General features: G+C 38.2%; 3 protein-coding genes, 1 long non-coding RNA gene and 1 other non-coding gene across 6 annotated transcripts; 3 read left to right on the top strand and 2 right to left on the bottom strand.

Annotated features, from left to right (window-relative positions):
• Positions 1 to 5: 5 nt before the first annotated feature.
• On the top strand, positions 6 to 5,980 carry LOC119981091 (mitochondrial proton/calcium exchanger protein). Its single transcript, XM_038824092.1, has 16 exons — positions 6 to 157; positions 384 to 1,071; positions 1,160 to 1,472; positions 1,770 to 1,916; positions 2,002 to 2,090; positions 2,208 to 2,300; positions 2,550 to 2,676; positions 3,043 to 3,107; positions 3,211 to 3,385; positions 3,529 to 3,723; positions 3,849 to 3,896; positions 4,294 to 4,440; positions 4,521 to 4,603; positions 5,109 to 5,224; positions 5,445 to 5,533; positions 5,636 to 5,980. Exons 2-15 carry the CDS (start codon positions 482 to 484, stop codon positions 5,528 to 5,530), a joined length of 2,274 nt encoding a protein of 757 aa, XP_038680020.1. The 5' UTR covers positions 6 to 157; positions 384 to 481; the 3' UTR covers positions 5,531 to 5,533; positions 5,636 to 5,980.
• An 864-nt stretch (positions 5,981 to 6,844) lies between these two features.
• Positions 6,845 to 8,806, bottom strand: LOC119981097. Of its 2 annotated transcripts, XR_005464019.1 has the most exons (4): positions 8,667 to 8,806; positions 8,444 to 8,517; positions 8,145 to 8,373; positions 6,845 to 7,310 (listed from the first exon to the last, which is right to left on the bottom strand). It is a non-coding gene; the product is annotated as an uncharacterized LOC119981097 (long non-coding RNA). The 2 variants fall into 2 exon arrangements; XR_005464018.1 differs by lacking the exon at positions 8,667 to 8,806 and having other exon boundaries at positions 8,444 to 8,585.
• Positions 8,036 to 9,257, top strand: LOC119981096 (stearoyl-[acyl-carrier-protein] 9-desaturase, chloroplastic-like). The gene is made up of 2 exons (XM_038824098.1): positions 8,036 to 8,583; positions 8,695 to 9,257. Exons 1-2 carry the CDS (start codon positions 8,146 to 8,148, stop codon positions 9,247 to 9,249), a joined length of 993 nt encoding a protein of 330 aa, XP_038680026.1. The 5' UTR covers positions 8,036 to 8,145; the 3' UTR covers positions 9,250 to 9,257.
• A 1,241-nt stretch (positions 9,258 to 10,498) lies between these two features.
• LOC119981594 lies at positions 10,499 to 10,625 on the top strand. The gene has a single exon (XR_005464199.1). It is a non-coding gene; the product is annotated as a small nucleolar RNA snoR86 (small nucleolar RNA).
• Positions 10,626 to 10,861: 236 nt separating this feature from the next.
• LOC119981093 (shewanella-like protein phosphatase 2) lies at positions 10,862 to 12,716 on the bottom strand. The gene has a single exon (XM_038824094.1). The coding sequence runs from the start codon at positions 12,385 to 12,387 to the stop codon at positions 11,143 to 11,145; it is 1,245 nt and encodes a 414-aa protein (XP_038680022.1). The 5' UTR covers positions 12,388 to 12,716; the 3' UTR covers positions 10,862 to 11,142.
• Positions 12,717 to 13,948: the final 1,232 nt, after the last annotated feature.

Below are 13,948 nucleotides of genomic sequence, written 5' to 3'. Positions count from 1 at the left end.
ATCGTACGGCTGAATTTGGAAGCAGCATTCAACGACTCTAAAACCCTCCCTCCGCTCCTGTCTTACGGCCAGAAAGGTTTCAGCTCTCTCTGAGATATCACAATCTCCTCTCCTCCGTTGAATTGCCCGCCGTTCATGCTTCTCTCTTTCTCCTCCGGTGAGTCTACTCGTTGCAGAAATATAGTCTACTCGTTGCAGAAATATAATCTACTGCTAGTATACGTTACCGGTACTGATTGAATCCTTCGTTCTTTTTGAAATTTTTTTTTTTTTTGAGTTCTTGATCAAGTCGCTTCGATGTCGTATGATTGCAATTTCAAATCTCTTTTTCATGATCGTCGTTTGGTGAAAATCTTGTTCTATTGTTTTGTATGGTTTGTCAGTCACGGATAAGAGATTGAAGGCGGTGGAACATACGACTTACAGTATAACTCTAGTGACCGCAATTTCAAGCTTTAATTTCATCTATTTGGGATAAGGAATGGCTTCTAGAGCTATTTTGAGAAGGAAGAAGATTGTTTCTGACTATGCGTATTCCTCAAGTTGCTTGATTCAAAGCTTCCAATGTCTAGGGCGTCACCCTCAACCATCTGTTTCACATTTGCATGCTTATAACTCTACTCTGAACCGCTCCGTTGTAGATTCTAGTCATGTCAAAGAAGAAGGGAAAAATCTGATGACATTGGTGGGGTATTTGGCAAAACAGAACTTTGGTCAAATACCTTATGGAACCACACTTACGGGTTGTGGCAAAGTAAGATTGGAAAGTTCTTCACCAATGGGCAAAACATTCATGTCACTATCTATTCGTAATGCCTCAACAGCTACTGCCAAGCAACCCGATTTAGGCAGTGGTGATGAGGAAAATGAAGAAGCGGTTGCTAAGAAGAGAAAGGAAGCATCTCCTGAAGAATGTGATCAAGCTGTTGAAGGTTTAAGCACTGCAAAAGCCAAAGCAAAAGCTAAACATTTGCAAGAATCTCAAAAGGGTGCTGAGTCCATTATGCAAAGGATATGGGCAACTTTTCTTGGAATCGGCCCTGCCTTAAGAGCAGTAGCTTCTATGAGCAGGTTAATTTCTTTTCTTCTCTTTTTTTGCGAATAAATTTCTCAATACTCCCTTTCTGCAAATAAATTACTCAATACCCCCCTTTTGCAGGGAAGATTGGGCCAAAAAACTTGTTCATTGGAAACAGGAATTTGTGTCTACGTTGCACCATTATTGGTTGGGTTTTAAACTATTAGGGGTTGATGTGAGGATCAGTTCCAGATTACTTTTAAAACTTGCAGGTGGGAAGAGTCTTTCGAGAAGGGAAAGGCAACAGCTAACTCGAACTACAGCTGATATATTTCGGCTAGTTCCTTTTGCTGTTTTTATCATTGTTCCATTCATGGAATTTTTGTTGCCGGTATTTCTGAAATTATTCCCCAATATGCTGCCATCAACTTTCCAAGACAAGATGAAAGAGCAGGTACAAGTTGTGATGAATGACTATAATTGACAATATTTTTTTTTCACTAGAATCACTACAAAAAAAACAAAGTTTGCTCTTGAAATTCAATTTTCTAGCGATCACACTTTTTGAGTGTTCTCTTTTTGTTGAGTGTCCGGAGTTTTTCTTCTTTTGTGGATGGTTTTGTTTGACATATATGTATGGCACACCGAGTTGAAGACTTGGATTTTACATATGCATGTGTACATTACTTATTTACATTGATGGCGGCCCCTTGTTAAATCAATTGATCTTTTTGGTTGAAAATTTCTGTAGGAAGCGTTGAAAAGGAAACTAAATGCAAGAATACAGTATGCCAAGTTTCTTCAAGAAACTGTCAAAGAAATGGCAAAGGAAGTTCAAAACTCTCAAAGTGGTGAAATTAAGAAAACTGCGAAAGATCTTGACGAATTTTTTAATAGGGTAAGTGTTCATTTCCTTTGGTTTTTGTCTCTGCTGCTCTTTGTTCTTTTGCAATATCTTTCACATACAAACTGTTGCTATGCAGTTTAGACGGGGAGGTGGTGTTTCTAATGAGGAGATTTTAGGCTTTGCTAAGTTGTTCAATGATGAACTTACTCTGGACAATATCAACAGGTTTGTTCTGATTTTGGCTGCTTCAAAATTTGAATCCATCTTATTGTTTAATGTGAAATATCACTTCTGCATGCTGAGTGAGATCGTATGACATCTACTGTTGTTCTTTGCTTTCAGGCCTCGGTTGGTGAATATGTGTAAATATATGGGAATCAGTCCTTTTGGAACAGATGCATACTTGCGTTTTATGCTTCGGAAAAGGCTGCAATGGTGCGATTATTTTTTCTATCATAAATATAATGGATGAGGTGTGGGGTGTGGAGAATGGTTTTTTTTTTTTAAGTGCCAGCCCCATCGAACTCTTAGGTTTCTTGTTTCTTTGGTGAAAGTGGGTGAGAGTATCAGAAAGTGTATACATCTGGAAGTTCTACTGGTTAACGTGTATTGCACAAAATATTTTATTTTCTTTACTGCTCTTTTCTTCCAAGAAAAAGCTATCATAAGTTATTGTTTCTACAGGATTAAGCAAGATGATAAATTAATTCAAGCAGAGGGTGTGGAGTCACTTTCAGAAGCTGAACTCCGTGAAGATTGCAGGGAGAGAGGTATGTTGGGATTGCGTTCAGTGGAGGAAATGCGACAACAGGTTTGTGGCTTAACTTTTGCTTAGTTAGCTGTATAACAACTGCGTATCTCCAGATGAAGTTGAGTTTTGAAAAATGTCTTCAATGTTTGTAGTGCTAGTTTATGTTGGCAATATGAAAACAAGGATTCACAGAAATGATTCAATAATAAGAGAATGTATCATGAAATATCATTAAGAAACTATTTCTCTTAGTTATCTGAGTAAAGGATTATACTCTTTCATGATGTATTAAATAGCTGTTTTGCATGTCTCCTTGCTGATATTGTTAACACTCCCTGCAGCTTCATAATTCATCACCGTGTCTTTTGTGATATCAAATAGTTGTTCAGTATGTCTATTTGCTGATATTGTTAACTGTACCTGCAGCTTCGTGATTGGTTGGATTTGTCTCTCAATCACTCTGTGTCGTCCTCCCTCTTGATCCTATCAAGGTGATTGGAATCCCCAGTTGTTCTATCCTGGTTATTGATTTTATCCTTAAGTTCATCAATCCTTGACTATTTTACCATTGCTTCTCTCTAATACCATTTGAAGGGCGTTCATTGTTGCTGGGAAACTGAAGCCTGAGGAAGCCGTCAGTGCTACCCTGTCTTCTTTACCGGATGAGGTTGTGGATAGTGTCAGCATTATATCTTTGCCATCCGAAGATTCTGTTTCGGAAAGAAAAAGGAAATTGGAGTACCTTGAGATGCAGGAAGAACTTATCAAGGTTGAGATTCAATTATTTGATTGTTTGTAATTCTTTGCAAATTGGAAAATGAAAGATACTTGCAGCAGAAATGCCCAACCAAAGAAGAAAATTTTTGGACCTATTTTAATTTACTCCAATTCAACAAATCGGATTACTTGTAGGAAGAAGAAGAAAAAGAGGAAAAAGAGCTTTCCAGGGTAAAAGAATCGAAAATTGGTGAAGAGGATGTGGCACTGAAAGAGATGACTACTCCAACAACAAGAGAAGCGCAAGAACAAGCCAAAGAAAGAATGTTGGAGAAGCAAGAGCAGCTCTGTGAACTCAGTCGTGCATTGGCTATTTTAGCATCAGCATCTGTAAGAGTCACTTGTTAAAAAATGCTAGTCATTTTCCTAATTCTTCAACTATTCTAGTTTATATTTTTCACATATTTTCTATTGCTCCATGAAGATTTGATTCTTCTTATCTGTTGATCTTGCAGTCAGTAAGTACGGAGCGCACAGAGTTCTTGAGGCTTGTCAATAAGGAGGTATTTTTAACTTGTCAATTTAACTCGAGGTTTAGTGATTTTAGTGGATTTAAATTTTTTCCCTCCTGGGATATTGCTTCTTCGACTGTATCACTACCAGTTTCCTTTACTAACAATGCATGTAATTCACTATCTGCGGTACATTTATGTAGTCTTTTATGTTGAAAGGATCACGGAGTATATAGCTTATAGCCTAATAGGTTATCTGTGATTGTCTAATGATCGGATCAAATATCCACCTTTTGTTTGGATGGTTTACATTTTTTAAGCTTGCAGACTTATTTGATTCTCTGTTCAAGAAAGGAACAAGTATATAACAATTTCTATGGTGTTTGTCTCTGTTAATTGTTCTATACCCTTGTTTATGGCTTGTTTATTTTGATTGCTTTGTTTTCAGATAGAACTTTACAATGGCATGATTGAGAAGGAGGGCACTGATGGTAAAACGGAGGCATTGAAGGCATATATAGCTGCCCGAGAGGAAGATGACCATGCTGCTGAAGTTGCAGAACGTGATACAGTTTCTTCAGCGCTTAGAGAAAAGGTAAGAGTCACCTGTTGCATCAATTATCAAGTACTATCATGGTGTATTTGGCGAACTCTTGACTTATTTGCACATTCCAGGTTGACGGAATGCTGACAAATATTGAGAAGGAAATTGATGATGTTGATGCAAAAATAGGTGATCGTTGGAGACTACTTGACAGGTAAATGTGCTTCTGCTTTGTGCATTATGATTGTTGTGGATAACGGGGATTGTGAGGCTGAGGGAACCCCTTGGTGGCTCTTGCTAATTCGAAATCCAATAAATTAATTTTGTCATCCTGCTTACCTATATAAGATATGGTTTCCTTGTGTCAATTTTCGTAAAATATAAAATAATAGCCATGTCCAAATTCTTGGGAGCCAATAATATGGTGATGAATATAGGATTTGAGTCCTGTGTTGAAAATTAACTTGATTGGTTCCGTAGGTGCTGAGGTGTCATTTTGATGGCAGATTCAGGCATTCAGCCATGTAAATGTGCAATGTATTCCTAATTTCTTTGACTTTTTTTTTTTGTGTTTAGCCGTACTCTTAAACTTGACTCTGTACTTTCTTAAACTCGACTCTGTGTAGTTTGTTCCAATTTGCTTGCAGTCTTAAAATTTTACGGGACTTTTTTATTCAAATTATCATAGTTATATAGAAGTGAATTATATGTATTTGCAGGGATTATGACGGGAAAGTTACTTCTGAGGAGGTAGCATCTGCTGCTATGTACTTGAAGAAATCATTAGGCAATGAAGGTGTTCAAGAACTCATAAGCAATCTTTCCAAAGATAGAGGTCAGGCAATCAAATTTGATTCATTTATTTACCACTTCATCCTTTGTAGGATCTCTTTTGGTTGAAGGGATTTCTTTTCCTGGAAATCATAGTAGTTTCAGTTGCTCAGTATGCACTTATGGAATGAAAATATGGTTGTCCTTTTGCCAACTGCCGATCGATTGGCATGTTTTAGTATTTAAATATAACTGATAAGTTCTTTTCTTTTTCAATGCTTTAGATGGAAAGATTCTTGTTGAAGACATAGTCAGATTGGGTAGTCGGCTAGATGATGATGTCCATGCAGCCGAGGAAGGGAGTATTTAGCCGGTAATCATTACACTTCAACAATGATATTAGCAACTTCTCTGTCAACTTCTATATACAGCTGTTAATTGGCCTATCATTTGCCATTCCTTTTGACGCTTTCAGGGCTTTCAAGAGCTAAGTTTGGACTCGCGCAATTTCTAACAGTCAATCTAATGGACTCGTGGAGTTTTCTAAGACGAGGTTCATCTTCTTTTAGGATTATACAGAAATATTTCTTTCGTTCTTCTAGCGTTCAGAAGAAACACACAGTTTTAGTTCTGTAAATCTCAGTACTGATAGCTTATAAGAAATATATGTACACAAAAAAAAGACGACTGTAAGCCTCAATTTGGCTAGCGATATACTTCTGGTCTTTGATACACAGTGAGCTTGCTATATGCTAATTTTCAGCTCCAAATTTGAATAAGCGAAACGGTTATATGAATAATATGATGTGCATTGCAGCTTGAGGCTAGTTGTGGATGAGTTTTCTTACAAATTTCTTAATATTCTTGTCAGAGCTTCCTTCTTCGTCTTCTGCCTTTCTGGCCATCTCCTTTAACCGGGCAGAGTTTCTTTTGATCTTGCCACCATTGGCACTCCCAAGCTGAGTGTGACTTCCACCCACTGTGAGTCACGAAGCACCCTTCAGACTTGTGAGCCAAAACTTGTAGTTGAGGGCTCCAAGTCACTACTAGACCCCTCTGAAACTACTTGGAATTCTTCTCTTCTGATTCTCTGATTACCCATAACCTTTAATTCTGGCTTTTTGGGGCTTATACTATTGATAAATATATGGGGTCGGGACTGGATTTTGTTTTGACCTCATGCAGTGCAATGAGGTGAGTCTTCTGAAATTGTGGTGTGATGAGATAAGTTGCAATATAAAAAAGTATTTGACGTGTCACTATAAATACTGTGGCGAGATGTGGGTAAAATTCGATATTTTTCATTGATATCATTTTCATAAAAACATAAACAGAATAATATAATTGATTTAGCACAATTTTTTTAAATAAAAATATTGTTTTTTGATGCAGAAAATGCAATCAACCACGTCTCGTCAAGGGTGAAAGCACTACTTGCAGCTTCAGTTTCAAACTCACCGCGGTACACTAATATTGTAACGCACTACTCGATCAAACATTTTTTTGTTTAAATGCAGTGCATTTGACAAGTGCAAACACACTATCAAGCACACCCATGGACTCAAACCCGAGACCTTGTCATGGTTCAAGTTCTACTCTAGCTCAAGTGCTCCATGGTCACTTATGATAACTCGTTAACCTAGTTCTTTGAGTAGGCGGTATGAAAATTTGGGAACCTATTAGATGGATTTGTTTAATCAATTCAATTTGGCATAAAATTCACACATACCCTTCACTAGAAAAAGGACACAAGAGTTGGGACCTTTATAGGTTGCACAAGGTGCACAATTTCATTCTCCTCTCCACAAAAAAATTCAATAACAAAACATTGGATTGATTGATCAGTTTCTAGCTGTATGGAGGGCAAACCCATCAAACTAAGAAAACCAAAGAGAGAAAAATATGATTGGTCAGTGTGGATTGTGTACTTTGTTTGCAAGGAAAGTATATGTCATGCATGCGGAATGTAAGGACATTTGCCTTATATGATTATACTCTTTAAGTTTCAATACGGATTTTGTAAACACTTTGGGGCCACACCCCCAAGTAAAATACCAATGACTTACCTTGATTCCGTGTAGGGAACTTCTCAGAGTGTGGTGCACGAGTCCGGGAATTTACTCCACTGAGGTTGGTCCAAAGAGCCCTGCCTGGAAGAGATTCCCACAATATCGAAAAAAGAAAAAAGACTATCTATCAATTCAAAACAGCCTCAATAATACTCATATTCCCTTATGAATTATAGTTAAAGAAGTACCAACATATGATAGCAGTAGTGCATATATCAACAGCTATACAGTTACTGAATTAAGTATATTCATAGTTTCTTACTGTTGTTCCACACTGAGACACTAAACATTTACATTAAGGGAATAGAACTACAAGTACAAGAACAGAAATAATTGGCATGAAACAGATCTTGATTATGTGAAACTCTATCACTGAAGTTGTTACACAAAGGATTCTCTGGCTAGATGAGTCGAAAATTATATAACTACAAAATGTTTCAAGTTACTAGTTTTCTCAAGCAGAATCACTAGAAATTCTTGATGGAAGGGGAAGGTGGTGGCTCAAGCTTGTGTATTTATGTGTTGCCCTTCGCCCCTTCCCATTGTCCTATCTATACACAAACATATACATTCCCTGCTTAGTAAAGTAAAACCAGATATGTTAACCTCCATTTCCCTCCCTTCAGTTGCTCTCATACCAGCGACAAGATGTTCATTTCCAAAATTCTTCATGGCTTCCAAAGTCCACACAGCTTCTCAGTGAGTTTTTTTTTTTTTTTCAATATTTTTGGCTCTTTCTTGCTTTTTATTTCTGTGTTTTGATGTTGTTTTCTTCTGATCACGCATTGTATTAAATTTATAGCAATGTTACCTCTATAACCACAATAACCTTTTAATCTTCAGCTCTATAGGAGTAGAAGAAATCAAGAAACCATTTGCTCATACTCAAAAAGTTGATCTTGAATCAAGACTTACAATGCCGCCTGAGAAGGTTGAGATCTTCAAATCCATGGAGGGTTGGGCTAGAGACAACATTTTATCCCTATTAAAACCACCCCAGAAATCATGGCAACCACAGGATTTCCTGCCGGATGCTGCCTCAGATGGATTCATGGAGCAAATCAGCGAGTTGAGGGAGAGAGCAAGCCAAATTCCCGATGACTATTTCGTGGTCTTGGTAGGCGATATGATCACAGAAGAGGCCCTGCCAAGTTACCAAACACGTCTAAGTAGTTGTGATATATTTAAGGATGAAACAGGTATAGATAACACACCTTGGGCAATCTGGACTAGGGCATGGAGTGCTGAAGAAAATAGGCACGGAGATCTTCTCAATAAATACCTCTATCTTTCAGGACGAGTAGACATGAAACAAATTGAAACCACAATTCAGCACCTAATTGGGTCCGGAATGGTAAGTTCCGTACAACACCTTTGCATCTGTTTGAATAGTTATTTGGATTTTTCAGATTCTCACAAACATGTTGGAGTAGTTACCTAATTTCTGTACATTCTGATACATTAGGATGTTGGAGTGGGAACAAATCCCTATCTGGCTATCACCTACACATCATTTCAAGAGAGAGCAACATTTGTTTCCCATGGCAACACAGCCAAGCTAGCAATGAAGTACGGAGACACAAAGCTAGCTCAAATATGTGGCACAATTGCCTCAGATGAGAAGCGCCACGAAACTGCTTATACCAAGATCATAGGGAAGCTTTTCGAGCTCGATCCTAATGAAACTGTGATGGCATTTTCTTATATGATGAGAAAGTCAATCTCAATGCCAGCACACTTGATGAGCGATGGATGTGATGAGAATCTATTTCTGCACTTCACAAGCATGGCTTCGCGAACTGGTGTCTACACAGCTATGGATTATATTGACATATTGGAGCATTTGATAGCTAAATGGAATGTGGAGAAGCTGTTGGGATTATCAGATGAGGGTAGAAGAGCTCAAGACTACGTTTGTGAGTTAGCCCCAAGGCTTAAAAGGCTAGCAGAGAGGGCTCAAGGGAAGGTTAAGGAAACACCAACCATACCTTTCAGCTGGATATTTGGTAGAAAAGTATAGAAAAGAGTACCTACATAGAGAGCAATAGTGAATTTCTTTACTTGATCATCATATACAAATAAACCCAGCTCTATACACACACACACAGAATCATAGATCATAGTGCATAGTTCTTATTTGGGACCAAAATAAAAGTTTTAAAATACCTCTACGTGAAGAAGTTGATTTGTATAACTAAGCAAAGCTGCAAAAGAACCCTCTGTTCTATGCATATAGAAAAACAGATTTAAGAAGAAAAAAAGTTCTTTCTTCTCTAATATGAAATCATTGTGGTCCTAGAATAGAAATGGGTTATCGAAAATTCGGTGTCCTGCATACATCATAACCCAATCATATGACAAATCAAACACTACTTCCATGTCATAGAAAGCTCATCCAGATCAAACAATATCATATAAGGCAACTGATACACATCGCTACTAAATCATACAAGAAGAAGAGCAAGTGAACCTCTCTATCATCCATAAATTGAATGAAAAACATGTGTTTCTGTTCTTTTTTTCATTGATTATGATAATAACAGCAATACCTTGCCCTACATTTTTTTATAATTGAATCATTTTATTCAAGATTATGACTATTGTGATGAAGAACAATATACAAAATTTTGCTGTACAATTCCCCACAATTCAAACAATAATTCACACCACCAGAGCCCGCGCCACAACTTACAATCGCTCACAGACGAGAAAATTGACTCGAGTTGCGAAGAAGTGAAGAAGAAGGCATGGATTATCGATCTTAACACGAAAGAAAACAGTAGTTGATTTGATTCAAGAAACAGTACAACACCATAAATAGAATCCAGCGATATAAGATCACTACATCGAAATATACAGATAGAAAAGGAGAGTTACCGATGGTGAGAGACAGACATGCGCATCGTCGGTTAAATTTGCAATGAAAAGGTAGTCGCGTACGGCGGAGTCGGGAGGAGCTCAGTCGTGATCACCGAGTCGGAAGAAATATTGGGCCATGGGACAACTAAAGGTCTGAGCCCATGACATCAAATAGTAAATAGAGCTTCATCGTGGGGGCAAATTTGTCCTTTGACAAGCAGACTCCAATTAGGGTTACCATTCTTTTTCTTCTATATAAGCGAAGGCCTCTGTCTCTCCTCTCCAGTCAAAATGAGTCCCATTGTTGGCTCCTCTTTCTCCTCTTCTTTCTGATGCAGTTCATCTGTATACAGTAGATATGTGTGCAGCAACTGCTTGTGTTTATATATGTTTTCTGACGCCAATTTGCAGAGCAAGGGCGTCGAAATATTATCATTGACGTGAATTGCATTGAAGGTTGGCAAAATCAAATCGCGATTCTCCGTGCCTATCAAATCTCTTTCATGTTGATAATGGCCTCGAACAAATCGCTACATTTTATTCATCATATTCATACAATTTTCCCATCTGGGTTTCTCTCTTTCTTTCCTCTTTTTCTCCATTTTGTAAGTTCAATTCAATCCTTTTATCTAAATAAAGTTCAAATATTTTCTCAGGTTTTCTGTTTTCAGAACCTGCAATTTTAGAAGATCTAAAACTCCAATTAATTTTTGTTGGAGACAAAAGAAGAACAAGTAGTGAAATAAGGTGTCATGAACATGAACAAGAACAAATACTGAAATGATGAAGGAAAGTATTTTCTACAAGCTTTATAGCCCTTTTCATGATAACATCATAAAAGCTTTCAATCGTGCTAAATTAATACAGTACATATGTTGCCCTCTAAATGTATCTTCTGCTTTATGTCACAAGAACTCAAAAATCTTGAAGGAAGAACAAATAATTGAGCAGATGACAAGGAGTGAAAGCTTCCTGAAAATTGCAAGTTAGGCAGAATAGATGAGAATTGCAGCCAAACACACTTGAATATATGAACAATTGCCTGGCCAACTCCTTAAGCCTCCACAGCCACTTCCTTGTGTTCCGGAAGCAAAACCCCCGGCTCTTGCTTCCTATCAGCACCCAGATATGTGTTAGACCCTTGCTTCCTATCAGCACCCAGATATGATTTAGACTTGTTCTGATACAGAGGATTGGAAGTTAGCACTTGCAGCTCTGAATTCCCATTAATCTCCAAAACTTCAGGCAAGCCATTGGTGCACCCCTTTGACATACCAACATCGATTCTAATTGCCCTATTATCACAAACACCATTGATCCCAAATTTCTGAATTGTGTGGCCCATGATCATCCTCTTAGCACCTGGGATGGTAGCCAGAACATGTTCAAGTGCAGAACAATCACAGCTTGTCTTGGAGTCATCAGAGAACTTCCGAGACCGAATCACTGCATTCCTCCCCTTGCAATGCGCAGGATCCGATTTTCCCATCAACCCATTTAGCCAATTACTCACCTCCTCATTGATCCTCTCCAACCCATAATTGACATGATCGGCTAAGACTCCTCCATGTACGAAAACAGAATCCCCAACAACCGCAACAGTCAAATTCTTGGACAAAAACCGTCTCGCAATAGGCCCATCCGGCCTCAGTGCAGCTATCCTTGCCCTGAAACCATGCTGATACTCTTCCTTGACACCAGGGATAACCGAAGGAATCCCTTGAAATGGATCCTTCTGCTTCTCCAAACCCCTGCATAAATCCTTGATTTGGTTCCCCGCAAGAAACCAAAACCCCCAAGCTCTAAATTCCTCCAACCCCGCCTTCGTCGCATACCCAAAGTTACCCTCCACATTCCTGATCTCATGGTTCCCGTTAATCGTTATCAAATAACCTCCACTCCTCACAGCCTCCCGCTTCAATTTCTCGAGGAAATAAAGGATCTTGAGCTCCTCGCCGCCACGATCGAACACATCGCCGACCTGGACCACTGCTGCTGACCCACCAGTCCATCGATCAGACCCGTCAATCAATCCGGCAAGGCGAAATGCCTGCTTGGATTTCTCTAAATCACCGTGCAGATCGCCGATAGCGATCAGACGGTCCGGGGCTGGGTAGCGGGTCTGCAACGGTTGGGGTGCAGGCGAAGGATCAGTGGGAAAGCTAACTTGGGAAGCCGAATTAGGGGTAAGGTTGGGGTTTGAAGGGGGCAAGAAGATGCCACCGACAGAGAAATCGACGAATGTGTCAACGAAGGAGGCGACGAGCTCTGGCATTGTCTTGCATACTGGGTCTTCCATTCGGAATTATGGAAAAGATTAACAAGTTCTTCACATATTTGTCGTTTTATTCTATAATTACCATTGTGAGTCAAATATTTTTTCTCAATTAAAGAAGTTCATCTTCTCAAAAAGTCTATGTCTCTTCGTCTCTCTCTATTCTCTCTAACTTTTCCAAAGCCAAATCTCCATATCTAGGGGATGAGGAAGGTTCCGAGCTTTTCTCGCCTTTCTCCCTCCTCTTTTCTACATAGATCTATTTTCTCTCTGTCTCAGAAAGTCTTTGTCTTGTCGATTGTGAAGTTGATAATGATGAAGATGATGGTAGATCTTTCTTTCGATCTACATACAAATATGAATTTGATTTTAAATCTACTTGGATGTTGACTTAAATTGTTACATCTATTCTGAATGTTTAACTCCATCTTATAGATTTGGATATGAAGATTTAAATTTGTTGTTTCAATCCTATCTTAATGTGAAGACTAGAAGTCTCAAACTCTATTTTGTTTGTTTTGTTTTTTGGTTTTATTTTATTTCCAAAGTCGGATGTAGTGCTCCAGTGTTTTTTTGTATCAAAAGGTTTAGTTTGTTGGGTTTTGTCTATCCATTGAGTAGGGAAAATGACCACATGATGTGGTTGACAAAAATGCCGAGTCAAACTGAATCAATCATCAAACCGATCGTTTGATCGGTTATTGTTAAACTTAAGTTAGTAAAGCCCGACCAAATAATCAAAAAAACCAATCAAACCGTCAATAACTGATTGATTGATTGGTTAAATTTATGTCAAAAACCGAAAAAAAGAAAAATAGGTGAAACCGACCGTGGACACCCCTAATACTATATTAGTTTTTTTTGGATTAATGCAATTAGATGTTCTAACTTTTCTTCTTTTCTTTTTTTAGAAGATCTTCTAACCTTTCTTGAAAAAAAAAAGGCCATCCAACCTTTCTTGAAAAAAAAAGTCCTCTTCTTATTTCTCGCAATCAAGTTACTAAACAGTAATTTTAAACATGATATTAGAGCAAAAATTCCTAAAAGACCTCTACAAGTGCGAGACAACGTTAAGACTCGTATCTTAAATCGGACGTAAGCCAACAATGCGAGACAACGTTTAGACTTGTATCTTAAATCGGGCTTAAGTCAACAATATCGCTCATAAGTAAATATCTAATCTTTCTCAACCAAAAAAGCCACTTTCAAGACGAGTCCTTTTGAAGACAATATTGTACGAGCCTCTAGCCCATAACGGACTTAAATTTATGGTAGATGATCATATCATGAAAATAATAGGATTCATCAATGAATTGGAATCTCTTGAATCTAATATGGACAATAAAACCAAGGTCGATGTCATTTTATCATATCCCTATTCACTACCAGAAATCGTTCAATCAGTTTGCATTGAATTTCAAAATGAACAAGAGAGTTGGTGAGTCTTCCAGAGCAACTTGTTGCAGCTCTCAGAAGAACAAGCCCATTGTTATGGTACATGAACATCAGAACATGAGCAATCTTCCAAGTCTAAGACCAAACGGAAGAAGAAAAAAGACTCTAAGAAAGCCCAAAGTGATTCATT

The sequence above is a fragment of the Tripterygium wilfordii genome, chromosome 16 (assembly GCF_013401445.1).
Source record: "Tripterygium wilfordii isolate XIE 37 chromosome 16, ASM1340144v1, whole genome shotgun sequence".
Lineage (NCBI taxonomy): Eukaryota > Viridiplantae > Streptophyta > Magnoliopsida > Celastrales > Celastraceae > Tripterygium > Tripterygium wilfordii.
This window is presented reverse-complemented; position numbering and strand designations above follow the sequence as displayed.

Excerpts from the sequence above, each read along its gene's own strand:
- LOC119981091 (XM_038824092.1), top strand. The coding sequence starts at position 482 with ATGGCTTCTAGAGCTATTTTGAGAAGGAAGAAGATTGTTTCTGACTAT. Across the intron at positions 2,301-2,549 it reads CTTCGGAAAAGGCTGCAATG|GATTAAGCAAGATGATAAAT; the intron begins GTGCGATTATTT and ends TTGTTTCTACAG. Across the intron at positions 4,604-5,108 it reads CGTTGGAGACTACTTGACAG|GGATTATGACGGGAAAGTTA; the intron begins GTAAATGTGCTT and ends ATGTATTTGCAG.
- LOC119981096 (XM_038824098.1), top strand. The coding sequence starts at position 8,146 with ATGCCGCCTGAGAAGGTTGAGATCTTCAAATCCATGGAGGGTTGGGCT. Across the intron at positions 8,584-8,694 it reads ACCTAATTGGGTCCGGAATG|GATGTTGGAGTGGGAACAAA; the intron begins GTAAGTTCCGTA and ends CTGATACATTAG.
- LOC119981093 (XM_038824094.1), bottom strand. The coding sequence starts at position 12,387 with ATGGAAGACCCAGTATGCAAGACAATGCCAGAGCTCGTCGCCTCCTTC.